Here is a 27,694-nt window from a genome sequence, read left to right as displayed (position 1 = left end):
ATCTTCCTTACTCTAAATACAACCTTCACAGCAAGCTGGAAAACATTCTATGGCTTTCAATGACATTTTTTCCATTGTTAATATTTTCCGTTTGGCATCTCTCTCTCAATACTCCTTTTGCTTACGTTTCCAGGTGTGGGGCTTTAAAAAAAGAATTATTCACTGAATACTTAATTTGATGTTTCCTTTCAGTGAATAACTTTGTTTATAATTCTTCCCATTCCATCATTTGCATTAACAATATATCTTTTGTTCTCTAGTCTTCTTCTAGCTATGGAGTCATGTTTACATTCTTCTGTAGTTGCTTTGGCTACATCTGCTTGAATTTTCTTCTGTGAATGTTGTTTGCTATTGGACGACATAGTTCTCTTTACAGTTGCTTGCCTTCTATAGAACAATTTTTGGGGGATTTTTCCAATTACATATATTTTTCTATTTCAGGTTTGCTTCCCAGAAAACAAAACTAAACTAGTTTTGTGGTTGCAAAGGAGCAAGACTTCACTAGAAAATAGGAAAAAAGCCTCAGGAAAAGTAAGAGACAACACTTTTTATCACATCAAAATTGTTCACTCATTTGTTTAACCCCTGTCAAATAGGCTGAGTCAGAGACTGAACTTTCCTGGTGTTATGGATCTAGCTAAATACTTGTTTCAGAAGATACATCTATCACCCAAGGAATTTGACTCTCTCCAGTTCTGTAGCATCTTAAATCTGTAGCTGCACAAACTGGAGACCCCTCAAACAAGCAGTGTCCTTTCCCACATGGACAGATGTGTGGGAAAAGTGCTGGGACCCAAGGCTGGAGGGAGCCTGGGACTGTGACTGAGAAATGGGAAGAAAAGGGAAGCTGTGGCACTGCCCAGCAGAGGTATGCAGGGCTGGCTGTGTGAGAATTTGGGTTTGGAAGCAGTTGTGGAAATCTCATTTTAGTGCATGACACTTGATAGGTCTGAAGATTACTTACAGATTTTTCTAAACCTGAGTTGCCTATCAGATAAGCATTCTCTCTGATTTTACAGACAGAAAATGTAGTAGATTAAGTAACCTCTATACAATTTATTGGAAACACAGGAGGTAATTCGGAAAAAGAGTCAAGGCTTTCTGATTTCATGGCAATTCTTTCCACATTACATTGTCTTTCTCAGATGTTTTTGGTGTATTTGTTCTTTTTCTCTTTGTATCTCTCTCCTGACAGTTATAACATTCATGTTACATTAACATTCATGTTGAGTTTGAAACTTTTTTTCCCCTACATTCATCCTCTTGTTCCCCTTTTCCCTTGTTTCCTTAGCCACATCTCTCAGTCATTCAAGTCCCTTCTTTGAGAGGTTTTGCATCACTTTCATCTTATTGGGGCATAAGGAAGGAAACCCCCAATATCAAAGACTGGAAGAAAGATGGGCTTGAGGTACTGTAGCATTAACACAAGTCCTGCTAACCCTGTGTCTTGCAAAACTATCCTGTGAATCTTCCATCTGCCATAACTTGAACTTGTAAATAAAAACAACCTCACGTGGCATTTGACAACAGAGGCTACGCCATGAGAGATCTGATTATTCTGTTCAGTATTTTGTATTTCTGTTTTCTCGACTCATCTTCATAAATGCAGGACATCATGCATGAATTGAATAGTCTTTCTGAACACACAGTGAATTTATTTTGTGACTGTCTGTGAATTGTGCTTTAACACTGAGAGCTACTACTGCAATAATGAAGTTTATTTGTAAACTCTTAACCCTTGCTGAGTAGACCATAAATGTCAAAGATTCAAAGATTCACTGCTGCTAGGAACAGCCCTTTTTCCTCTGTGTGTGTGTGTGTATGTTTATGAACAGAAAATGCATTAGAAACCAGGGATAAACTGAGTTTTTTCTGATAAACTTCAGTGATTCATGATTTTCTTTCTTGCATAATATAATATAGAATCAAATCACTTTATTGTGGTGAAGCTTATTTGATCTGATGGAGTTTGGACTGTTACATTTCCTTTCCTGTTTTACAGGTGACTGAGTTTTTCCCTTGGGATATGGAATGAGGATTGAAGTAAAAGAGCAAGCTTTACTCCTTCAGGTCCTTTGCCAAAGTAAGGCAGATAAATGTAAATTTTACTATATTCTACTAACAGCTTTGACGAAAAACCATCTTTGCTTCTAAATACAGTTAAAGTCAGTTTGGGTCTAAAAAATTTTAAAAGGTGAATTGAGCACAGTTCTACCTGAGTATAAATGTTGATTAGGCAGCTTTGCTCCTGGCATGTGGAAATTACTTAATACAACCACACTATCAAACAGTAGAGACACGGCAATGCTCATCTTTCTGTCCCATTATCTTCAAACAATGCATTGAGATTTGTTTTAGCCATTTTGCAATAGCTGCAGCAGCTAATTTAGTGGAAGAAATAATAAACAATACAGAGAAACAAGTCCAGTTATTTGCATACTTAGTAGACTTCCTGAAGCTGTAAGTAAACAGTGTTTATGGTATCAAAATTCCCTGCATGCAACCTTCCTCTGCACCGTAACTGGCAGTTTACTGTAAACATCAGGGTATAAACATGTCTTGAGGTTGGTAAGTTGAATACTAATTAATTTGAGCAGGGTTTTCTAGATTTGAGGGATAGTGTGAAAGACAGGTTTGGACATAAATAAACAGGCAGCAAAAACTGGCATCTAGCTGGGAGTATTGGATGACAGATGGAAATGACTGTGGAGGACCAAACTCATTGAGGCTTGTAAATGTAAGGATGACATGGGGGCAAAAATGAAAGAGGATAACAGAACCTCTGACTGATTTTAATAACAACTCTGAAAGATTTCATTTAATATATATGTTTATAGATTGTTTTGTACTATTCTGATTTCCTTTGGTAGTATTCTGGTCACTGCCAAAGCAAGAGCTGATTGTGCATGGCTACTCCACAGAAATCCTTAAGAAATCAGGAATTTGGACCGTGGGTGGAGTTTTTTCTCTCAGTGACAAAGGCAGTTTACAAAGTTTGCTCACTTTGTACCTCTATCCACTTGCTTGGTCCTTGGTGACAGTGCATCTGTTCAGCAAATTTTGCTGGTGAGGGCTCTGTGTGTGCCCTAAGAGGCTTTGGTGGCTTAGGGCAGACTCCTGCATTGCCTGAGAACAACTCTAATGCTGCAGTCACAGCAGGCGTTACCTCACCCGCTCTCCCCCCATCTCTGCTGGAAGGAAGAATGGAGAGAACATGCAGTTTGACTGGGGATAAATGGCAAATGAGAAAGAAAAAATAAAAGGGAATTTTAACCAATCTATTGCCCGATAAAAAAAGGACACAAGCACATCTGGGGGTTTTTGTTCCAAACCACCAAGACCTAGAGAGAGGGTGAACTCTGGTTCATTAGAAGGATGCAAAACCTTGACACCACCATTCTGTAGAGAAGACTATTGAAGAGTTTTTTGTTCCATGATTCCATTTGCATCCCACAATTTCTTGAGAACCCAGATTTTGTTTCTCAAATCTTGGATGACAAACTTCCCTAGAACTTCCTATCTTGTGAGGCTATCCCAGCCTACCAGCCTGGAATACCAAGAAATAAGAACAAAGCAATGACTACAGAAATATTCTTTAACTTAGTACAAATAAGACTTACAAAATTATTTCATGATCCTGGATTTATGAAATATTGCTTCAGAATATTATTGAATGATCTAAAATTGTGAAGGTTTTTTTCACCCAAAAGCAATTTTACATTTTTGGGGGAAAAATTTCAAACCCCAGGCTTTATTTGGTTTCAAAAACTCAAAAAAAAAAAAAAAGTTTTTCGTTTAGGGGTTCACAGTATCTTTAGTAGAAGTGTAAAACCTTGCAAATTTGGCTTCCCAGTTTCAGAGTATCCCTTTAGTTCTTTGTTTTATCTGTGGAAAGGTGCCTCAGAGTAATCGGAAACCCTAATCCTTCTGTTGGTGGGCTCCAGGCTTTGCCGTGAATGTGGCTGGGCATACCAAACATATTTGCATGCTGACAGGTGGGGCAGCTGCGCTCCCCTCGGGGCAGGGCTGCTGCATCTCAGTTGTAGTGGAAACATGCCCGTTGCACTGAGTAATTAATTACTGGTGGGAAGAGCTTCAACAGGAGTTTTAAGATGCAAATGCGGAGAATCAGCTGAAAAATCTTTTCTCAGAATCCTAATCAAGCTGAAAAAAAAATGGTTGGAGCTTTTTGGAGTTTAAAGTTTTAGGTTGTCAGAGGAATTATAAAGTAGATACTTCAAATATAGCTTTTGTTCTTTGCTGATGTTCACTAGTTTTTTCATGTGAACTAACACATGCTGCTGAATCTTCTTTTCTTGATATTTAGTGGGAAAAAATGGTACTAGAAGTCGGGAAAAATTCATTAACATCAGTCTATCATTACAAAATAATTAGATATGAGTTTGTAAATTTCAGAGCCCAAAATTTCTGTGTAAGCTTGAAGTTCTTTACATTACATTTTCAAGCTAATGGAATATTAGAGCCCCAAGTTTCTGTATTTAAACATAAACAGTGGTAACAATTAGAAAGCCTTTATAATTAATTTTATAAACCATGGAAAAATAAAATCCTTTGTAATTAATTTTATAATTATTTTTTTCATGATTAATATATATTCAGTCTTCCATATGCTGGACACTTTTATATTATATTAACAGTGCAGTATAAATTTTTTGAAGCTTTTTTTCACAAGACACTAATTGAGATCCCCATCTTCCCCAGATGATTATTTCCCTGGGGTCAGGTCCAGGACTCTCAGGTAGCCTGGGCTCTGCTCGATCCGAGGCAGCTCCACAGCAGCTTAGGATGAGCAGGATGAACTCTGCCAGCACAGCCCCATCCCTCCATCCCTGCCCATCCATCACAACCTCTCGCAGCAGGAACTCACAGTAATAGGAAGTTTTATTCCAATTATTGGTTTCTAATAAAGATTGCTGGAAGAATTTCTCTGTTAAACTGGAGATGGCTAAAGAAAGGCCCAGCAGTTTTCTCGGTGTTCATTTCTCTGAGTGCAAGGTGTGAGTGGGAGCAGGTACCGGCTGCCTCTCCAGCACACAGCTCCAGCCTTGGTGGCTCCTTGGGGAACCACTAGAGGCTGCTCAATAAACACAGCCCCACCTTCGCCTCTGGAGGAGGCTGGATGAGATAATGTGTACAATTCAGGGAAAGCATTCCCAGAGCACTTACCTAAAGACAGCATGTTCTTCCTGGAGGGGATAGTGGAGAAACACAAGAATAGAAATTTTAAAAATAATAATAAAATAATTTTCTGATTTCTGGGTCATTTTATTTGCTGGTCGAAATTGTAAACGCTTGAAGACATGATCTTGCTAACTGATGCTTTTTCTTTTACCCAGAGGCCATTCTGTTTGATGAAACTGAGAGGTGGAAAAAAAGAAAATTTGCACACATCAACAAGTTAGAACTCCAGCAAAAATATCAAGGGATTTCATCCTTGTCTACCCTAAAGAATAACTGCTGGGAGAAAAAAGGTGTGTGTGTGTGTGTATATATACTTCCAGAATTTATATTTTTAAATATGTATGTACCAATAAATACATATTCATGTTGTTGAGGAAAGATTTTGTAACAAACCTGTTCTCTTGTTTCCATTATCCACTTGAGTTTCTTGTTTAGTTCCGATGAGAAAGAGAAACTTTCTGCTGACTGGAGCTTCTGTCTTTTTAATAGCTGGACCAACACAATGCTTCCTTGTGATCTTTGGTAAGGTCATACAGGAAATTCCTATAAGTGTTTTACTAAACCCTGAACCAAACACCATCTAAGATCTGCCCAGATAAGAACAAATACTACACAGATGACATGAGTCCTGATAATCAGAAAGCACCACATCTCAGAAATTCATCGCATGTGCTGGAATTCTAGAGAAACACTCAAAGGAACAAGAGGTGAGAAAGTATCATAGGCAAGTGTGGGCTGTAGAATGACCTCCCAAAATGGAGCTCACCAAGTCCGGGCACTTTTCGTCGGTAAATTTAGTATTGTGGAGGATCAGTAATCAGAAGGTTACTTGTAGCTCAGTGCTGATTCATCCGGGGTGTTAAATGTTGCACTGGTTAAGCAACAACAACTGAGAAAGAAGCTGTTTCTCGGAGATTAAGAGGTGATTGGGAAGACTCGGTGGCCTGAGGCTGCTTTTGTTCTTAAAAGGTGGGGATGGGGAGGAAAAATGCTGCGGTGGTATTTATTCATGAGCAAAGCTAGTTAACGAATGGGGACTGGGTGTTTATAAAATACTATTCCAGCCATCGGATTGGAGTCTTATCTTGAAAACTGAACCACTTCGTAGCTGACTAAAGTTATACTTAAAAAAGGAACCATTTGAAAGGCTGTGTCTGTGCATACTGCTGTAGATACATGTGCAGAACTATCTGAAGGGAACACTCAAAATACATATGGTTGTGCTTCTGATACATTGAAAAGATCTGCCCTTCACACCATCAGGTTTTTGTGATATTCTGGGAAACAAACACTAACATTCTTGTTCAAGATCTATTTCTATCTCAGGCATTGATGGCATAACAAGTTTAAGGACAGTACTGTACTATTCTTTTTTCCTCAGCTTTTTCCTTCTTCTGCACTCTAGCTGTCACTCCCAAAAGATTTGAAAATGTAAAATTCTAATGACCCAGAGGCTGAAGTAGCTGTGGGTATTTCAAACTACTGCTAAGTAGCTATGAGTGCATGACCCATTAACTGATGAAGAATTTGGCTGCTTACTGTCACTTTATTGTTTTGTCTCCTTCTGTACCTGCATCTGAACATTACTGTTCTGTCTTTAGATCAATATGGTCTGTACTAAACTGACTAAAATGTATGCCACAGCACTTCAGCCAAGGAAATTCCTTAAGTAAGTCTGTGATTACATTACTGTCACACTAAAGTATTTGTTTGAAGGACCCTGTAAGAGCATGATATCATGGTGATTCCTCTTCACAGCAGTACTTGTGAAAGCAGCTTATAGTTAAAATGGCATTTCTGGCCCCAGCCAACTGTCAAAAAGAAAAAAGTTGTGAAACTGTGACTTAGTTTAGCTAAAGAATAGTTAGAGAGTCAAGGCTTCCAAAAGTTCCCCAAAAAATTTACTTGTTAAAACAAGTTCTAAATCCCTGGTTAAAACCATAAAATCAGCTATTTACAGTGTGTCAGTAATGAAAGGGAGGCTGCATCATGGCTTTGGCCAGTCTTATGGTTTGCTAAAAGGAGATTCTTTTTCTCCCTCCTGACTGTGGCCCCTCTGTTTACGTAGGCTCTGGCAGTAAGTCAGCCTGGTTGGTGATCAAAAGGGGTTTTACTGGTGAATTAACAAGTGGTTTTGGTTCAGCCAGAGTCTGACCACAACTACAGCAGGTAAAAAGAGATGGGATCCATGGAGCTGGGAAAAAAAGTGTGGGGAAACAACAAGAGCTTCCCACTTCTGGCAATACCAAGCTGTTAAACCAGCTCAGCTGTAGTGTTTAACTACAAAAGTTGTGTTCAGAAACTTTATCTGAAAAGGCATGTGTCAAATTTCAGATTTTTCTGAACAGAGTTTAAGTTCAGAATCCAAGTCAGATTTGCAGGAGGTCATGTGAGCCTGTTGTCTGATAACTATTCAAACCATTAAAGTTTTAGACTTAGGTATTATCTCAATATTAAAATTTTAGAAATTTCCCTTGGCTCTACAATGCAATGAAACAAAACACAAGGAGACTTAAACACCCTCAGCCAGTTTTGCAGTCATATTATCATGCCCACTAAGAGGAAAAGTGGCAGAGCAGTGCATCAGTTCATGATCAGTTTAGCAGTTTCATAAATGCTAGCCCAGCATTCTCTCAGCAGTGTTCCTGAGGGTATTGAATATGTGGTCACACATGACCTGTTGATCTATACTGGGTCTGGAAACATCTTCCTTACTCTGAGCCTCAATAGGTCTTTGCCAGGTCAGCCTTTCAAACATACTTCTGTGTTAGCTAGTTACAAGTCACACTAAATCTGAAAAATTGTTGGCTTTAGGCCATATGAGAGCTGAATTGTGTTTTCCTTCTGGATCATAGCTTGACTACATGATTTTCAAAATAGAAAGTGTTCAAGCAGAGGATGCTGTATTGCTCAGCTGGGAGGGTTAAAAGTAAGGATGTAAGCTACACTGAAGAAATAAAAGGACATTTACCATTTAACATACAGGATGTAGTGTTTTTATTAGCAGATACTGCTACTGCTGAATGTTCTTGTGGACTGCAAATTTTCCTCTTTTTAAAAATTTTTTGAGCTATAGTTCATGTAAAATATTCAGATCTTTTTCTCTTCTAACAAAGTGAAATACTCTTTTGTTCCACCTGCTTCATTGAGACAAACTGTACTGTGGTGCAGGAGTATGTTTGTCCTCTTGCCTTGGGTTTATTATGCAGTCACTGCCCAAGAACATTTACAATGATGACCTAGTTCTGGGTGGGCTGTTAAAGAAAAATGCCTGTTTAAAAAGGGAAAGGGAAAGGGGAAGAATATCCAAGGGCTCTTTGAGGCTTTTCTCTATCACCTCTATATTATGAAAGTCTTGTGTCAGATTCCCACACATCATTATTATATGTATATAAACATACATATTTTATACTTAAAATTGGATGAGTTTATTATCCTGTGGTTTTCTTTGTAGTGCAAAAGAAGTGTGAGACTTATTACTGTTTGAACATGCCTACTGTAAGTTTCAGATACATCTACTTGTTTTGATATTCCTCTCCAGGGTAAAAAATTCAAATTGGCCCAGAGAACACACAAATCTGGAGGGAAAGGGAAAAGTCTAATCATTGGGTAAAATTTGACTGTCATCTTCCCAAGACATTAAGGAGAATTATGAGAATTAAGTTGAAGGAAGCAAAGAGAAAGAAAAGCAAAAGATGTTGTCCAACTCTTAGCAGAGATTTCTTTTATAATACTTTGCAAAACAAACAAAAGCTAGAATCTCTTCATGTGAAGTTTGCCACATGAGATTGACTCTGCAAGTCTGAATGGTGTTATATCAGCTCAGGGATCCAACCATAAAAGTAGTCGAGCAACAGCTTAATGTTACTTGTACTATTTCTTGAACAATGTACAAATCAGGTTTATTTTTTGAATGAGAAAATTCAGTATGAGATGTTGATTCAGTTGATAACACCATTTGATTTGAAGCTGAGGCAGTAACTGCAGAGCACTGCTCTGGGACACTCTCACACCCATCTTCTGAAGCATCTCATGTAAGAGGTTCATAGTCACAGAGCTGAATAGAAATGCAGCTCTTTAGAGCATATTTGACTGCATACTTAAGCAGTGTGTGGCCTTCCAGAGACTAAATGAACAATTTATGTTCCATTAATATAACTCTGCCCTTTAGCAGTGGGAAAGGACACAGTTTTGGAAAGTTCAAAATTAAAATGAGGACAAACATAACAAATGTTCTTAAAACCCGCAATCACTGCATAGCTCTCTGTGATGGAACAAAATGCACCTAAATATTGCAAAGAAATAGGTTACGTTGAATATGACACTAGTGATGCATTCTTTATTCAGAATGGATCCAGAGTCCAGGAAGTATAATATGGCTAATTGATATAAAAAGTAATGACAAAACTTGTGCTTTAACTTTCAACAGGAATTCACCCATGTTCTACTCATGACTGGTAATGAATTTTTACAAGGCCCAGGAGAGTCTTTTATTTGCTGATTTCTATTGAGTCTGGTTAACAGGGAGTGTTGTTGAACTCGAATGCAACAAGTTACCTCTGTGCTGAATGCTGCCCTCACATCTGATACCTGCCATGTCCCAGTGAAACTTCTTGAGAAATTGTGCAAGAAATACCAACTCTTTTGCAGGAATGCAGTTTACATCACATCTGGAATTTTTGCATGCCCTAGGAAAAATTCAGTCATGATCCAGCTTTGGACTAAAGCCTGATGCTGGAGTTGGCTTGATATACACAGAACTGGTTTGTGTGTCCTTTATCAATGGTAGATATCCTTATCCCTTTCCAAAAGCCTTGTTGAGATGTATTCTGAGTTATGGCTAAAATATAATTTCATGCTATTGTCAAGTGGGAGCAGATATCCTGAGTCCTGAATCCTTAAAGAGTCTTCTGCCAGTCATGTCTTTTGTTATATCAAGGATACCAAACTGAGGCACATGGACTACAACTGTGGCCATATGTTGGGTTGTGTGTACACAGAGGAAGGAGTAATGAGGAGAAAAAGAGAGGAGCTTCTACAGCCCTCCTGTGCAGTTCTTGTTATTCATTACCAACAAATGAAAAAATTGCATTGAGTCAAGCAGTTCAGAAGTAATCCTTGCTGTTCTGACATGAACTTCATTTTATTAGGTGTTTAAGGTGTAGCCTTATGCAGAGTATATGGCAACAGCATTATCCAGATGGAAAGCAATTATTAAGGGCTATACAATGAGCAAGAGTTGCATAGCTGTAGTAACTTCAGAGTGAAGCTGCTTAAACATGAAGGCACTGCTGGGAGGGGTGGAGGAAAGGTATCATAAAGAATCACTTATGTGAAAAGAGCATGTTTCTCCTATGCAGTCATTCCTAAAAAAGGTCATATCTACTGCTGGTAGGAAAATGATAGAGTGACCCTCAAATCAAATGTGAAATTAAGTATAAATGGCCTTATAGCAGATGTAAATTTCACACTACTAAGGCAGTTTTTCTTTGAAGTGTTGTTTCCTTTCACTGGGGAGCAGGGGGAGACAGTAATAACCTTGCTGTGAATGATGTGTAAAATATGTATTCAATTTATACTTGTAATATTATTGTGGGAAACCTGTGATCTCTACAGACACAATTATTCTGCTTTGCTATGTACTCAGCTAATGTTGTGCATTTTCAGATACTTGAGAGAAAGGATAGAAAAATACGAACTAAAAGAAGATTAAAGAAGTCAGAAATGCTAAAGAAGAACAGATCAAGTATATGCCTTTGGCCCAAGCTTGAATACTCTTAGGAACAGAAAGGTGAGGAATGAAAATGAATATGTAACAAAGGAGGTATGTATATGTGTGTGTAAATATACATCCATTTGCCTGTAATGTAGGATTATGTGTTGATGAGCTTGCTATCCAAATGTTAACGTTGCCTTGTTTGAAAGATGTATTTGTATTTAGGAAACTGAATTTTAATATTTTGATTCTTTGAAATTTGATGTTGAAGCCATTGAAGTAGTTCAAGCAGTCTGTCTTTATTCTCTAAAGCACTAAAGAAACAAATAGATCCCTAAGCTCTGATTTTCCTTCATGTATAAACAATGCTCTTGAAATTACTGGGTTTTGTCTCAGTCAAGGACAGTAGATCAAATAAACTCCTCAGTGTTTCATGCCCATACTAATTTTTCTTGATAAATTACAACATCCTGATACATATTTTTTCTCTTTCATATTAAAAATAAAGGTAGCAACTGGTTTTATGAGTTTAAGAGCATTCCAGTGCCCATCCTTTCCCTCAGTATTCCTAAACCATTCTACCATTCCTAAACCATCATGCCCAATGACAAACCAACTTCCCTGTTGAAATGTGGCAAATGCTTTTTGAAATCTAGCCTGGATTGTGTTGTGGAAAGGCACATGAAGACTGAAGAGAGCACATTTTATATTAAATAGCATCATTTGGCAATGAATATTTGTTGCTCAGGAACCAGGAACTGTGGGCCTGACTTATGGAACTGTTGGCTTAATAATCCCTTTTCCTGAAAGGGACTTAACAGTTTTTGTCAGTTGTCATACACTATTTTTTTTCAGATGAGACTTTGTAATCCTGCCTGCTTAATCCCTGTATTACCAGTCCCTTACAATTTTTCTAAGGAAGGAGTGTTTTCTTTTCTACATACAAGAAAAAAACCAAGTCTCTCTGATGCAGCATATTGTCCACATAACAATGGAGACAACTGTACAACTCTGAGTAAGGGTATACAGTGGTTTTGTAATCCCTTTGAGCCTGCTCCTGAGTAAGGCAGCTAATCCCAGTGAGTGGGTATTGCTGCACACGGAATCCTTGCAGAGCTGTGGAACCCATTCCTCCACACCAGCTGCCCAGGCTGTTTGCCTACTGGGGCTTTGGTTGCTACTAAAGATAAACTGTGCAAATAAATGAGCTGACTGTTACTTTGCACCCACTAGTTTCATTTCATTATGTGTATGCTCACAACCTCCTTCTGCCCCCAACAATAAATTGGGATGATTACGGAGACTGCTGCTCCTCTGAAGCAATGAAGCTGCATCCTCAAATGCATTGTCTGTTCCCTGTAGTGCTTCTAGGCCTGTGCAACAAATTCTCAGTCTTCAAGGGACAATCCTTTCCCATTGCAGTTGAGTCTACATCTTTCTAATGTGCACTGCAGATTTCACTCTCAGAAAAAAAAAAAAAGTAGAAATAAAGTAACTAATTCCAAATTTTAAATTGTCTCTTGTTGCCTGTATCTTCCTCTGTCTAGAAATCCTTAAGGAAACTTGCAGTAAGATGCTGTTGATTCTCTGTCCTTTCTTAGAAATGCTGAGAATACAAAATGCTTTCATGCCCATGAACCAGAGGATTCTGATTAAGTTCCCACAGAATACAATTACTCACACCTACTCCACCTCACTGCTGTGCCAGTAACTGTATCTTATTAATCATCCCTACTATCCACCCAAGCTTTAGAAGCTGCTATCATTTGTAACATGTCATGAAAATTGTGAGAAGTGTTTGGTGGGAACCTGAAGTCCCATTTGCAGTACACAGTGACAATAAAACAAAAGATAGTTTTATACTCTGCATCAGAGGGAAGGATAAAGAGGGAAATCTATGAAACTGTGGGACAGATTCATCCGTAAGAAGGTTTCTGATATGAATGTTCTGTGTGCTTTAGGCATTTTTAGGCAGCTTAAGTTTCAGCAGTGAGTTCTGTGCTTAGATTTGTTTTATAGTACTGAATGTGTGTGTGTTTAAAGGTTGTTTCTTTAAGTAAACTATGTTAAAAACCCCAAACAAAAAGCAAACACAGCTTCCTGAGATTGATGTAAATACTGAGCATCAACAGGACTGACAAATCCTTCTATACAATAATTTAAATTACAGATGAAGCAGGAAAAGGAGGATGCATGTGATCTAGCAATTACACCGAGGTGCTGCCTCAGAGCACTCAGAGAAGGTTGTTTACATATATTACAAATAATGAACCCTTACCCTGTGTGCGGGAGCTACCAGTCAGCCTACAGCATCTGTACCAGCCTGGAGGGATTTCAGAACATACCAACTCATTTTCTTCCAGTCACAAAGCAGCCACCAATGGAAGCTCTGGATTCAAACTGATGAAAGGGTAAGAAACGTATTATCACCATCCCAAACATTGAATTCTTCTGCAAAATGCACCTCATGGTAAACACTTCCCCAAGACCTTGTGTGAACTATTTAACAGGAGCACAAAGGCAGGTGGCTTTGCCAGCTAGGCAAGATCTTAAGATGTAGATGTTTATGTTTTTTTAACCTCCAATTATCTCTCTGGAGTAGAGGAGACTGCTTTTAAGGCTGCACAGAGCAGGAAGTGCTAAGTATATTCATAAAGGTGTGGCTTAGCTCCCTAGCAATTCCTTGGCAACAGGGACTGCGAACCTTAAGTAAAACAAACAAGCTTTGTGGAAATCAAAAGTTGAGAATGTGAGCTGTTCACATCTCTTTGATTAAAGCAGCCAATCTTTGATTGAAGGTGGTGGCCTCCACCTTATTCCCCTAAACCAAACAGATTCACAAGGTTTGGGCAGGTCAGTCTTTTGCTTTTTATAATAGTGCAAAATATGAAATGATTTTTAAAGTCAATTTTGCAAGATGTGTTGTGAGAAAAGGAGAAATTTACACAATAATTTATCAAAACCCTGATGTTTTATACAATTTGATAGGGATTCCTGCATAGCTAAAATGTAATGCAGAGTTTTCAAGAGACAGGAAGACCTGATCTCTCAGTCTTACATCTTATGTCTATCTGAAGTTGGTGTAAAATGCTGCCCATCGTGACTCAGGTGTGACAGTGACAGCTGGCCTGACTGCCCTTAGTGAGGCTGCAGGTGCTCAGCGGTACCTGGCCCTAGAAAAGCTTCATGTGCCCTAAAGCTGTGGATTCAGGACCCTATCAGGCAGAATTAGGCCCCTGTTTGCCCATTCTCATGAGTCACTGTCTTGTTTTTGTCAGGGTAACTGAACCAAATGAGGGAATGACTCCACTTTAGAGAACAGAGCAGCAGATCGGGCTCCTCACACACCCTCCTCACACAGAGCAGAGCAGTAGAGTCTGGAAATGAGTAGTTAAAAGTTGATTAAGTCCTAGACATCTACTTCACCCAGAGCCAGAGCATTATCGGTGCATTCACCCAAGTCACTACAGAGCCACTCCCAGAATGTGCAGGTAACTTCCTCTGATGAGCCCCAGGGCTCTTTTTCTTTTCCTCACCACCATGTATTTCAGTGTAGAAAAGGCAAAATCTTAATGTATGTTAACTGTGTCACACCGTGATTGAAATAATTACTTGAGGAAAACAAGGAATGACTGAACACAAGGTGATATTTCCTGTCAAACAAGGGTGTGCCACATTAGCAGAGGGTGGTGGAAAGGAGGTGAGGTAGTACTGGCACTTATGAAACAGCTCTGTCAGGGTGTATTATCACAGCTCCAACTTGCTGGGAAGGGAATTGCTCCTGCTTGCATGTGCTTAGTTATTATCTGTGCTTATAAAGCAATTCTATAGCTGTTAAGTGATGAAATGCACTGAATTGCATCATATGGTGTCTTAAATTTAAAATTTGTACAGAATGCCAAAAGGAATAATCTAGGTATACTTGTCTTCTTCCTGTCTGAATACATTTACTGACTGTGCAATGTTTCTTTGAGAATATTTCTTCTTAGGAAACTGTATCACTCCTGTATCAGCCAGATGTATCTGTAAGGACACAACTTCTATCTTACTTCCACAGTGTGTAAGACCCAGCATCAGGCCAAAGGAAGAAAGGTACTTATTTAATCATGCTCAGAGGTTAAAGTGAAAAGAGCATGTGTTGAATAGAACAAGAAAATTTATTCAAGTGAGGATCTGATGACTCCACTGACATGACTCTATGTATTGCAGTTCAATGTGAACAAGAATCTTCCATGCAACCAATTGGATTTAGAGGTGCTGTAGAAAAAAAATCAGATTATTTTGCAAAACCTGCAAAACTTTATCTTTTCGAGCTGCAAATGGTAGAGTAGAAAATAAACTCATCTAATCTTCCTAGAAATTGGCATTGGTTCTGCTAGAGGCTGGTAGTTATGAGTCAGACAAGGCTTTTTAAAGACCTTGTACTTTCAGGACATTGAAAACAGAAATACAAAAAAAGGAAAAAAATCAGAGGTCTGCTGCTTCTTTGGGAAATTATGCCATCCTTGTGTTGGATAGAATAGGACACAGGGTGTGTCTCAAATCCCCTTGTCAGATCCTAGGTATGTAACAATTGCTGGTAGAGGTGAAGTGGAGCAAAATAACCATAATCAAGATGAAAGATCAGGAAATCATTGAATGATAGGTCCTATCATGTCTATTTTGGATGCACATAATTGTATTCATCAATTTATTATACGAAATGCTTTGATGAGATGTTTCTAAAGCCCAAGTACTTCAACAGGTGGTTAAGTTTTGCTTATATTTTGCATTTATGTTTTACTTCTGTTTATACAGTGGTGAGAAAAATAAGTATTAGCATATCTGCATGTGGAATAGGTTTAATTAAATTCTAATGAGGAAACAGGTTAAATATCAGAGCAGTTAATTCAAATGGGAATGAAATATTATAGGAACACACCTTCCTTTTTTATCAAGATTTTTTTGTCAGCTGAGAGCTTGTGGTACAATCTGAATAAACAGAGATTAGTAATTCCTGCCAAGATAATTTCATGAGGCCAGTATCAGCCAGTTATCAGTAAAGCTTGAGAAGATGTAACCTGTATAAATTCATCATTAATTGTGTAAAATTTACAGTTGTTTTTCATTGGAGAACTTGGGGTTCCAGTATCCAGTCCTTTGTATTTGATGATCAGTCCTTTCATCACTGCTGCATTGCACCACTGATTATCAGCTCTCAGTAAGTGAGAGCAGTGTGGAGCATGCAGATCTCTTGATGTAGATAATACCTTTACATTTCTCATGTTGTCTATTTGCTTTTTATGTTTACATGCAAAGGTGACTGGAATCCAATGCTCCAGATGCTGTGGCCACTTCTCACTCTGCAGCATCAGTGATTTTGTGGTTCAGTGAACTTCTGAGAACTCTCTAGCTGTACAGTGTGAATGCATTTATGTGTGGGAATATGACAGGCTGAATATCATTGAATCATTGAAGGAGTGTTACAAAAGTTTTCTGTAAGGGTAAAGGACTGAGTTTCCTGTCTTGCTACTCCTATGACTGGAAGTCTCTGAGTTGGTCTGTTAAATATAATCTGCAAAATGGCCCAAATTAAATGCTTTATGTAGACATCAGGTTATTCTCATTATGAAGGGCTGAACTCTTGATCTTTTCCCAACAGGATATACTTTATCCTGTTAAATCTTAAATGTGTAATTTTAAATTTTATTGTTTATAAATTAAGAAGATGATTCTATTTCATCTTGTTATTCACATGTAAATACTAGTGAATAACAGAGAGCATTTTGGCTTTTAGCTATTGCAGTGGATAGTGTTATCAATTTGTGTTTTTACACCTTTCACTAGGGTAATAGTGGTAGTAGCAAGAATGTTGGTAATGGAATTTCTTTTATAGCTTATGTAACAAATAACTCATTAGATTAACTTTTTCATTAAAAAGCAAAATTTTTACTATTGGATATTCTGCCATACTGACAGGCTTGTAAACTGGTATATCCTTTCAACTGAGAAAGAGACAATGGGTTAACATATAGAAGTGTTTTGATCTGAGACTGAACATCAGTCTTGCTTAAAAACCTGCCACAAAAAGAATATTTTCCTTTGAGCTTAATTTCTCATAGTGAGACTAGTAAAAAAAGTGAGCAATTCAATGAAAATTTATTTAGGCAGGTTGTAAGTGCAAAAAAGCTTCACACAAAGTCAAGTTTCAATGATAGGTAAGGTAGATTGAAAGGGCCAGGAAGTACTTGCATATTCATCTCATTAGGTAACAGGAATTGTATCACATGGCTTGTCTAACTTACCAGAGCCTAAAGATCCTGTCTCAACTAGTTGCAGTGAATTATTTGAAAATTTAGCAGTGAGATCAGGTTGGTGACCAGGAGAAAGTTTCTCATCAGCAGTGCAGTGCAGCATCCATGGAGATTTCCAAGACACAGCTGCACAAAACACTGGCTGGACAAGAAGGTTTGCAGAAGTCACTGTCAGCATGCATGTTTAATCTGTCCACAAATTTGGTAGCAAAGTAAATGCTTAGATTTTCAAAAGCCTGGCAACTGTAATCTGGAGAAATCTGGTTGAACAGCTCACACCAATACTCCAACAGGAACTCAGCATGTATAAAACCTTTGTGGGATTAAACTACTGGGTAGCATCCCACAAAGAAGAAAAGCTATGTAAAATAATAGGGGAAGTAATTTCATTTTTTTTAATTTTGTCTACTCACCAATTTTATGTTTTAACTTACCTTTAAGTCAATAGAAATAAATTTCAACTGATGCAAGATTCTAAGGGAATGCTTCCAAAGCGTCTTGGTGGTGCTGGTATCTGCAGGGTAACAATCCATCAGAACCACAGCTCTGAAGCTCTTGTGCAGATTCCTGAGCTTTTGTGGAATCTCAATGGAAATTATTTCAAGGCTTCTACAGTGCATTGTAATTATGGCAGACCTACCTGGCTGACCAAAAAATCAGATCTCTCCAAACATCTGGACAGCAATCAAAAAACACTGCTAAGCACTTGTTCCCATGCCCTTTCCCACTCATTTGCTGTTAAAGAAAGGATGCCAGAAAAATTTTACATATGGGTTTATGTTTTAGGAGTTACAGTAAGCTCCTCCTCCTGTAAATATTGCTGCAGTAGTTTATAATCCAATCCAGGAGCCAAAGACTGAATGGATATGAAATCTAAATGTCTTCTAAATGATTTGTTTACAGATCACTTAGAGATCTTTTACTTCCAGTGCCAGTCCAGTTTAGAGATGCTGAGGCATGCAGAGAATTTACTACTATCCCTATAGTGCACAGAAACACCAAGGCTCCATACTTATTCAATTTAATATCTCTATTTCTCAAAATCATAGAAAAAAAATAGTTAGAAGAGACCTCTGGATATCTTCTGGTGCACCTTGCCCTGCCACCATGGCTAATTTTGAAATTAGACCCAATGTCAAAGTTAATTAACTTTTTTCACGGTATTTCAAACCATTTTACAGTGTTAAATATCATCGTCATCATCATTATCATCATCATGATTTTTCCTCCTTTTAACTGATGAGTAAAATATTCATAAGGACAATCAACTTCTCAATATCATACTAGGAACTGAGGATTGACTTCCATGTTCCCTGAAAGGTTATTGAGTTATTTCTGTAGATCTAAATGCAGCCAGGATATTACTCCAGATCTCATGTCTCAAAGTTTCATGCTCCTTTTATTAGGCTTCAACAAAAGGACTTCAGTCATCAGGCATTAAGTTCACAGGAATTTTTAAAAATGTAGTATAAGAGATGGTCCCTTCCCTTCCCTTCCCTTCCCTTCCCTTCCCTTCCCTTCCCTTCCCTTCCCTTCCCTTCCCTTCCCTTCCCTTCCCTTCCCTTCCCTTCCCTTCCCTTCCCTTCCCTTCCCTTCCCTTCCCTTCCCTTCCCTTCCCTTCCCTTCCCTTCCCTTCCCTTCCCTTCCCTTCCCTTCCCTTCCCTTCCCTTCCCTTCCCATGAAAATGCCACTAGAGATTTATTTGTTGCAAGCACAATGCTTTTAATGACTCTCTTCAGTGTTCTTATGTGATCTAACTGTAAAACTGATCTATTTTACAGTTTTAATTACTTGATTAAGAATAAACAAAATAATCATGGTACTAAGCTTGCACAACAATGAATGTCCATCTTTAAAATTTTTCTTCTCCACTGAGTTACATTTATGAGACGTCATCCTCATGTGAGCCTACAATCAAGTACCTCTGTAAATATGACTGCCAGGATTAAAGCTAAAGGTGAGCAATAACTCTTTATTTCAGCAATATCTGAGTTACAAATTAACTTTTCTATGCTCAGTGTACAAGGACTTGTCCCATATGTTTTTCAGGAACTGGATCCTGTTGCTGTTCTGTTCAGACATACCATGCCATTCCTTTATATTTTTTAGATCAATAAATTGCTAATATAATTCAGGGCAGTGAATGGGAGGGTTGTGGATAGAAGATGAAGGAAAAGCCAGTTGCATAATCTTATACTTTGAAATGTGTGATATTGCAGGAAGGCCAGTATTTATTTAAGGTCTTTTTAAACATTCTAGAATATGTTTTAAATCCATTTAGCTAGAATAGTTCAGATAAATTAGTAACAGTAGAAGTATATGAGTCAAGATAGTCTAAAAGTAGAAACCAGATGGGCTTTCTGTGAAGAGAGGTTACATTTTATGAGATGAGCTAATATAACTGTAAAAAGCAGAGAAGCTTTTGGTCTCACCAGCCTTCGATACCATGTGTAGATTTCAAATAACTTTTCAAGGGTCTTTGGCATTGATTTGAGGAGGATTTCTGTAATCTGACATGTTGCTCCAAGTGAATTACAATCATTTTTCTTTCGCATTAGACAATTGCATATGTATTGGGATTCTCTGAGTCAGTTCACTGGAGCCTGTGAGCATGTGTGTCAACCCGGCCAAGAATTTATCACGTGTATGATCCTCTATAGAAATCTGCTAATTAAAATCCCATTATGTTTGATATAGTCACATACTAGGGTTACAAAATGACATCCTCATGAAGGAGCTCAATTGCAATAGCCTGGCATTTTTTTCTGTGAACATAGCTACAGTTAAAATGTGTATTTACACTTAATGTGTGTTTACACTTATCTGTACAAACATGGCCTCTCTCCCATATATATGTGTGAGTTTGGGAGGCGGGGAACAGGTTGGGAAAAGAGGAACAGTTCTCACACTTGCAGTAATTTTTATGGTTCTTATCACAGACTTCAGGGATAAGAATCATCCCACACTCAATAACAGTGTGTTACACTGTTTCATTACCACTATATCCAAAGGATATAACAAAAGGAAAGGGAATGGGGTTTTATTCTACCAGGGACTTCTGGAAATGCATTGACAGAGGAAAATATAGCTGTGGCATGAATTCAGCAATGTTAGAAAATACAATGCTGAAAACATTTTGAATATATAAATATATACATGTTACTGATTAAAGTTTTCATCTCTGTTCAGGAATTTGTCCTTTCTGTAACATTGTATTTTCAGGATTGCTTCTCAGGCAGCTGCGTGAGCTGCAGAGACAACAGCTGAGAGGTGTTTACCTGTCTTGTGATGTTCAGTGAGAAACCTGTGCAAGGTTTCCTGCATGGCCTCTGTCAGGTAAATACTTGTAACATGTGAGTTCTAAGATCCTTCACACTTGACAGCATCCTTGAACTGTAGTTTATTTTCACTAAAATAAATGGAGTTAGTCTTGCTGGTGATGTTAGCACAGGAATCAATGTTTGCCAGAAGGAGGTCCACAGTAACTGCTATAATTAATCAATTATAAAATGGGAATGTTAAAAGAAGGTGAGAAAATGGGATTTGATAATTTAATCCATCAGATATTCACAGTGAAGTGTCCAGCTTTGCATTTTCCCAGGGCAGACATAGATAACTAAATAGCAGCACCAATTTTCATTCAGTAAAAACTTTATTTCAACACAACACTAATACTGAAGTATAAACTGAAGACTTAATTAAACAAAAGAAACATTATGTCTAGTATAACTTGCAGCATTTGACTTTTAAAAATCATTAATAACTCATCAGTAGTGGCAATAGGAATAAACTTCCAAAAGAGTTTAGAAGCCTTTTCCCCTTTTGTTCTGCTTTAAAATCAATTTTAATTTGACAATATATTTGAATTTTTTTCGGTCCTGGATGTTACAAATATTGCTGCTGCTGCTGTTGAGCAGGAGTGTTTTCATAGCAGCTAACCTATGGTGGTTTCCCATTGTAGTCTCACCAGTGAAACAGAAGAGAGGAGTGAAGAAAATCTGCCCGTCTTGGACTCCAGTTAATGCCCAGGAGACTGTTCCTTATTGAGCAGTTGCAGGGTAGAAAATGCAGGTCTTTACACTGTGTTTTTGCAAAACTTCCTAGATGCATCCTTTCTCAAAAAAAAAAAAAAAAAAAGAAAAAAAAAGAAAAAAAAAAAGTTTTACTAAGACCCATCTTCACAAGCTGTACGAAGGATAGAGCCTAAATTGCAAAGTACTCTCTGCCTTTAATATCCCTTAAAATCCCTGTGGAATACTACACTTCCATTACACATTAACGCTGGCGTCGGTAGCTGGATACACACAGAGCAACGTGCAAAAGGCAGTTACTCAGGAGTAAAGACTTCTTTCGTGGAATTCAATGCTAAGTCATAAATTGTGTTTTAGCAACTGTACTCGCGTATTCAGATTTCCGCAGAAACGGGAGCGGGCCTGAGCGCACAGTGCCCGTGTGCCCCTCACGGAGCCCGTGTATCCTGCACAGAGCCCCTGTGCCCCTCACAGTGCCCCTGTGCCCCTCACAGTGCCCCTGTGCCCCTCACGGAGCCCGTGTGCCCCTCACGGAGCCCCTGTGCCCCTCACGGAGCCCGTGTATCCCGCACAGAGCCCCTGTGCCCCTCACGGAGCCCCTGTGCCCCGCACGGAGCCTGTGTATCCCGCACGGAGCCCCTGTGCTCTCACAGTGCCGCTGTGCCCCGCACGGAGCCCCTGTGCCCCGCACGGAGCCCCTGTGCCCCGCACGGAGCCCCCTGTGCCCCGCACGGAGCCCGTGTATCCCGCACAGAGCCCCTGTGCCCCTCACGGAGCCCCTGTGCCCCGCACGGAGCCTGTGTATCCCGCACGGAGCCCCTGTGCCCCTCACAGTGCCCCTGTGCCCCGCACGGTGCCCGTGTACCCCGCACAGAGCCCCTGTGCCCCTCACAGTGCCCCTGTGCCCCGCACGGAGCCCCTGTGCCCCTCACAGTGCCCCTGTGCCCCGCACGGAGCCCCTGTGCCCCGCACGGAGCCCCTGTGCCCCGCACGGTGCCCGTGTACCCCGCACAGAGCCCCTGTGCCCCTCACAGTGCCCCTGTGCCCCTCACAGTGCCCCTGTGCCCCGCACGGAGCCCCTGTGCCCCGCACGGAGCCCCTGTGCCCCTCACAGTGCCCCTGTGCCCCGCACGGAGCCCCTGTGCCCCTCACAGTGCCCCTGTGCCCCGCACGGAGCCCCTGTGCCCCTCACAGTGCCCCTGTGCCCCGCACGGAGCCCCTGTGCCCCGCACGGTGCCCGTGTACCCCGCACGGTGCCCCTGTGCCCCGCACGGAGCCCCTGTGCCCCGCACGGTGCCCCTGTGCCCCGCACGGTGCCCCTGTGCCCCGCACGGAGCCCCTGTGCACCGCACGGAGCCCCTGTGCACCGCAGGCCGGGCGCGCAGGGCCCGCACCCAGCGCCGGGCGCGATCCCGCTGAGCCGAAAGCAGGTAGAGGCACTTCCTGCGGGCAGAATTAAAGAGAGAAAGGGAGTGTGCCTCTGATCTCCTTCAAAAACCAATCAGACCAGATCAGCCAGGCGTTGATTCTCCCTCCGTCCCTCCTACACCTTTTCCAGAGGCCCAATGGCCTTGTCCCTTTGGGAGGCTGACTAGAGTCACATGAGCTGCACCAAGGGCAGGTAACTCAGGAGAGGGGAAGGGGAAGAGGGAAGGAAAAAAAAAGAGAGAAAAAAAAGCCCAAGCCCAGACTGAGCTTCTGCCATGATGTCAGAGGGAAAGAAACCCACAGCTTGCTAATTTCACCTCGCAATCGGCCCCGGGAAGGAGATCACCGGGAACAGGTAGGCATGGGAGCTTGCTTTCTCCATGTTTTCTTCCCTTCAACACCCAACCTCCTAAAAAGCTCTTTCCTTCCTCTTTATATTGTGACTCCTCGTTCGCTCCTTTTCCCTTTGATTACTTGGAGGTAGGGGGTGAGCCTTGTGGGATTTTTTGGGGTTTATATTTTTTCTTGTTTGTTAGTGTGTCTTTCTTTTGCCTCTTTCTCTCTCTTTTTTTTTTTTTTTTTTTTTTTTTTTTGACCTCTGCTTTTGATTGTAGTTGTTTCCCCCTGTGGTCATGACGGCTTCGCACAGTGACTCTTTGGTGGTGTTGTTTGGGGCAACAGCTGGTGCATATGGGGCTAAACTGGGTTCGGATGAGAGGGAACTAATTCTCTTGGTGTGGCAAGTTGTGGATCTACACAGCAAGAAGGTATGGATGGCTTCGATATCCGGGGCGAGGGCGCGATCCCGGCGGGGCGAGCGGGGCTGCCGGGCCGCCCGCAGCCGTTTGTTCATTTCACAAATGCACCGGGAGGGAGGGCCCGGCCCGGGGGCATTCCCTGCCCGGGGCGCACGCTCGGGAAGCTCCTTTTTGTTCCCTCTTGAGGGAAGAAGTTACTTTTAAAGAAAGTTTGGCCCCTTCCACACCCCGCTGCCCCGTCCGCCTTAAGGATTAGTAGCTTCGAGGATGTCTACGGACTTTTGAAGCTTTAAAACAAAAAGCTGCCCCGGCTGGCTGCGAGCGTGCTCGCTTCCCTGGGAGCCGCTCACGGTCACCGTTGGACCCTTTGGGCCTGCTTTTTGTTTGTTTAACCAATGTTTGGATAACCTTTAAGAGAATATTGACTTCTTTTCATTTTTAGGCCAACCTAAAAGTCATCTCTGATCTTTTTTCTCCCCAAAAGCCCTATAATAAGTAACCCCCTAGAGATGAAGGGCTTTGATAAAACGAACAGGACTATCAATTTCATTACTAGATTCATGTAACTACCTTAATATTAAATGATCTTCCCTTTGCACTTAACAACTCCCGTAAAAGTCGGTGCTGACTGCAAAAGGCCTCCCATGAAAATGGGCTCGGATACTCCGAAGCAGAGAGCGTGGCTCTCCGGGGTGGGAGGGAGAGAAACCGCGGCCAAAGGTTTCGATTTGTGAAATAGACAAATGCGTTTTCTCCTGGCATTTATCCGGAGGCGATACTGCACCTTTCTGATTTTTCTGCAGTTTCAACACATTGCAAAGAAGAGCTAATTCAATTGTTCCTCACTTTTGTCCGTAATTTCTTAAATGTTTTTAGGTAGGGACGCTACACAAATCCCTGGTGAAAGCAGACAACTTGGACTTAAGTGACCAGTGTCGAGAAGTCAGTGGCTTGACACCAGAGGGACTGGGCAAAGCTGAACCACTGGACCGGGTTCTTCAACAGGTGAGGAGCTGCTTTTTGAGCCCCTCAGGGTGAACCCTGTGAACGAGATTTAATGGATTTGGAAAAGGAAACAGACTTTAGTTTTGTCGTTCACTTTGAAATCACTAGCAAGCTTTCATGCTTGTTTTAAGCTAAGCCAAATGAGACCTCTACCATTTGAAATGGGAACTCCATAATTCTGAAACAGTTATGTACGATACCAGAGTATTTGAGCTGATGCTATAAGTCCTTGGGAAGTCTGACTTCTGGTGGTTTTGATGGGTCTACTTTTATTCCAAGTTTCTCTTAAGAGTAGGCCAGTAAGAGTACTGCTTAATAAAGTAGTGCTAATCAAACTTTCAAACTTCACATGGTATATTCTAATCTACAAGTTCACTGCTCTAATGTGTATTAAAAACTTTTTCCTCATGTGTTATTCTTAAAATCAGCTGAAATCTTTCATATATATCAGATATGTTCATTGTGCATCACTTTTTTCCCAGATGAGCCTAATGAACCTAATGGATTATAAAGTGTTTTGGTTTGATTTTTTTAATGATTTCTGTAGTTTTGCTCTTTGGCTCATTTAGTATCACACTAGACAGTAAATCTATAATTTGTATGATATTTACTTAAGCTCAAGAGGACTTAAGCTACTTCAAAAAATTTAGTGCAAATAATGCAGTTCCCGAAAGTTTGCTTGCTTTGACTGTTCTTTCTGTGCATGAAATGTGCTTGAATGGAAAAATACAATAGTGCATTTTTGTGTAACATATAAACCTGGCTTTCCACACCTTGTCTGAATCACTCGTAGGTGTGTTTCAGCAAGAAACTTGCTTAGGCAGTAGAACAGGTTCGTGTTGCTCTAACTTCTGGTGACACAGATAACTTGGCAGACTTGGTTCTAATCCTCTTTGATACTGCATGGTTAACACTACACTCAGGAGTGTCTTTGAAAATGTAACTTCTGTGTGGCTTAAAATCTGTCAGCATTGGCTGCAGTGGCATTTGTTCTACTTGCATTTGTTTTGCTGGAGTCCAGGACCAAGAGGTGATTTTCTTTCTTTTTTTTTTGTTTTTTTTAAAGCTTCATAATAACCCCTGAGAAAATGTGCAGCTGCAGGTTTGATCTTGTCCCAGATCTTGCACTAAAGACATCTGGAACAGCTTAGCCTAGTACACTCTGTTTACCTTTATAACAGACACACTTTAATTATACTCAATACTTTATGAGAGATTGTATCTTATTGCTGTAAATTGCACTGTAGGTGGGTCTGCTTTAGCAAATAAAAGGAAATACTACCTTTGTGTGTAGGTGGGTAGAGACTCTGGAAAAACACCAATTTTTTCCCTTTTTGTTTGCATATCTATGCAACTAAATAATGATTTTGCTGTTAATTGTTGGATGCCAGTTGTGATGTGGCCAGTTCCATCAAAAGTATTATGGAACACACCTTACCTAAACTCTTCTCCCTTTCCCTCTGTGTCCTGACTCCTGTGGGAATTAGGAGATAATTAATTCAACTTCCCACTTACTTGCAGTGGTGGCAAAACACAAAACTCCATATTCTTAAATAGTAGATCCTTTTCGGCATTTTTGAAGGCAAGTCCATGGGCTATTTTAATTGCATCATGTGTTTTAAGGATGAGTCAGGGGACAACACATACTTTTTTTTCTTTCTCAGCGTTTTGATTAGCAAAAGCGACAGCTAGTTGAAGTAGTTATTTGAAAAGGAGGAAAAGGAAGTAGACTTGTACCTTGATTTGAGATAATGTTATAGAGAATGTGAAATTAGCTTTCCACACCCTGCCTGGCCTGTGGTAGAAAATTGATGATGCAGCTGAAAATTGCTCACTTTAACATATATCTCAGTCATGTAAATGAAAGTTTTTGTGCCTGCTTCTGGTTTTTTGCCTTGGGTTCCCAGCCTCTACAAGTAGAGGGAAGTGAGAATCACTGAGCACAAATCCATTGTAACTTTTATCCATGCTTCAGAGGCCTCTTTCCACTTCAAACATTCAGTGGTTCTGAATCAGTAATTTGTAGCTGGTAAACAGTAGATCAGCTTCTGTGGGTCTGGAGTTATTCCCTTGAGCATGGAAAGTCTCCTTCTATTTCTGTGTGGTTCCCTTTCCAGCAATGATGGGGTCTACCAAAGGCCTGTAATCTGTGGTCAAGCCTTTACTCTGCTTTTAACCAGGCACTTCATCAAATGATGCATCATTTCAAGTTTACTTCATGTTCTTAAAATGTCACATCTTGCACAGCTTACTACTTGAGTTTGTCTTAAGAAATATTCTGTAATAGGGTTCCTTATCATAAGTTCTGTTTGTTGTGATTTTACAAGGTTGGGTTCTGAAGCACAGTGCCCCCAAATAACCAAGCTGGTTGCTGCAGAGTATGCTCTGTATGTTTTGTTGCAAGGTTTTAAATACTGTACTTGTCCAGGGTAACAAACATTTGATTCCATAGGTACTACTGCAGTTATGGGATCCATCTGTATTTTGTCACAGGTGATGTGCAGTGTTGTGATAGCTTTCTTTTCTAGGGGTGGAGTATGTACAAATGTCAGGGAAATAGTTACCTGAAGTCATAAAATGTGTGCCCTTTAGGAGCACCTTGCTTGATGTATTTAGCTCAAAATGGCATTAATATCTTACCTCTGATGTGAGACCAGTAATGGTGAACTCGCAGCTGCTGAGATGTTGCAGAATGCTACTGAGTAGAAAACTGTGAGGATTTTTATTTAACAAAGTAAGTGGGAGATCTCTTGTTCAAGTGTGTATTTGGAACTATCTTGAGCCTGTGATCTAAGCCTCTAAACATGCATTAGCTACACTACTTACCAAGGGGAATAGTTTTCTTCCTGCATGACTGGGACATTCTTGCCAGTCTCATTGTTCAGATCCTCAAACCACAGGACAGGCTTATTTAGCATGTTATTTATATTTTTCTAGTTAGCTGCTGTAGCTTTATAGTTTCCCACTTTGCAAGCTTTTAAGGGAGAGCAATTATTCTCAGGTTGCTCTCCGAAACTTTGCAGGAACGGAGCCTTGCTTTTAAAGAGCAAAACGAAAATGAACTTTACCTTTCTCTCAGCCCCATTACTCTGCCATCAAAAAGCTGACATCCTCATGTGCTTCTCTGGCTGTAGCCACGGGGGTTCTAAGTTAAAGATCCCATATGAAGTTGAAAGTGTTGTGGATTTCTTAATCCCTCCCATACAGAAAACCTGGCTGAATCGGCATGACTTGCCTTAAGACATGTTACTTTCCTTTTGC

General features: G+C 40.2%; 1 protein-coding gene and 1 long non-coding RNA gene across 8 annotated transcripts in view; both read left to right on the top strand.

Annotated features, from left to right (window-relative positions):
• The first annotated feature begins 416 nt into the window (after positions 1 to 416).
• On the top strand, positions 417 to 21,742 carry LOC134557740 (uncharacterized). 3 transcript variants are annotated; one of them, XR_010082162.1, is made up of 11 exons: positions 417 to 531; positions 1,292 to 1,408; positions 2,003 to 2,083; positions 5,358 to 5,724; positions 10,870 to 10,993; positions 13,089 to 13,329; positions 14,197 to 14,409; positions 14,893 to 15,010; positions 19,088 to 19,168; positions 20,434 to 20,547; positions 21,173 to 21,742. It is a non-coding gene; the product is annotated as an uncharacterized LOC134557740 (long non-coding RNA). The 3 variants fall into 3 exon arrangements; XR_010082163.1 differs by lacking the exon at positions 14,893 to 15,010; XR_010082165.1 differs by lacking the exons at positions 14,197 to 14,409; positions 14,893 to 15,010.
• Positions 21,743 to 22,714: 972 nt separating this feature from the next.
• ESRP2 (epithelial splicing regulatory protein 2) overlaps positions 22,715 to 27,694 on the top strand; it is a 42,250-nt gene continuing 37,270 nt past the window's right edge. The window contains exons 1-3 of one of the 5 annotated variants that reach the window (XM_063411148.1): positions 22,715 to 23,025; positions 23,285 to 23,437; positions 24,305 to 24,433. In XM_063411148.1, coding sequence (XP_063267218.1) covers positions 23,303 to 23,437; positions 24,305 to 24,433 — 264 coding nt within the window. In that variant the 5' untranslated portion in view covers positions 22,715 to 23,025; positions 23,285 to 23,302. The remainder of the gene's footprint in view (positions 23,026 to 23,284; positions 23,438 to 24,304; positions 24,434 to 27,694) is intronic. The other 4 variants (XM_063411150.1, XM_063411146.1, XM_063411147.1 and 1 more) reach the window with 4 other exon arrangements.

The sequence above is a fragment of the Prinia subflava genome, chromosome 13 (assembly GCF_021018805.1).
Source record: "Prinia subflava isolate CZ2003 ecotype Zambia chromosome 13, Cam_Psub_1.2, whole genome shotgun sequence".
Taxonomy (NCBI): domain Eukaryota; kingdom Metazoa; phylum Chordata; class Aves; order Passeriformes; family Cisticolidae; genus Prinia; species Prinia subflava.
Note: the sequence above shows the minus strand (reverse complement) of the source record. Positions and strands in the feature narration are given on the sequence as shown.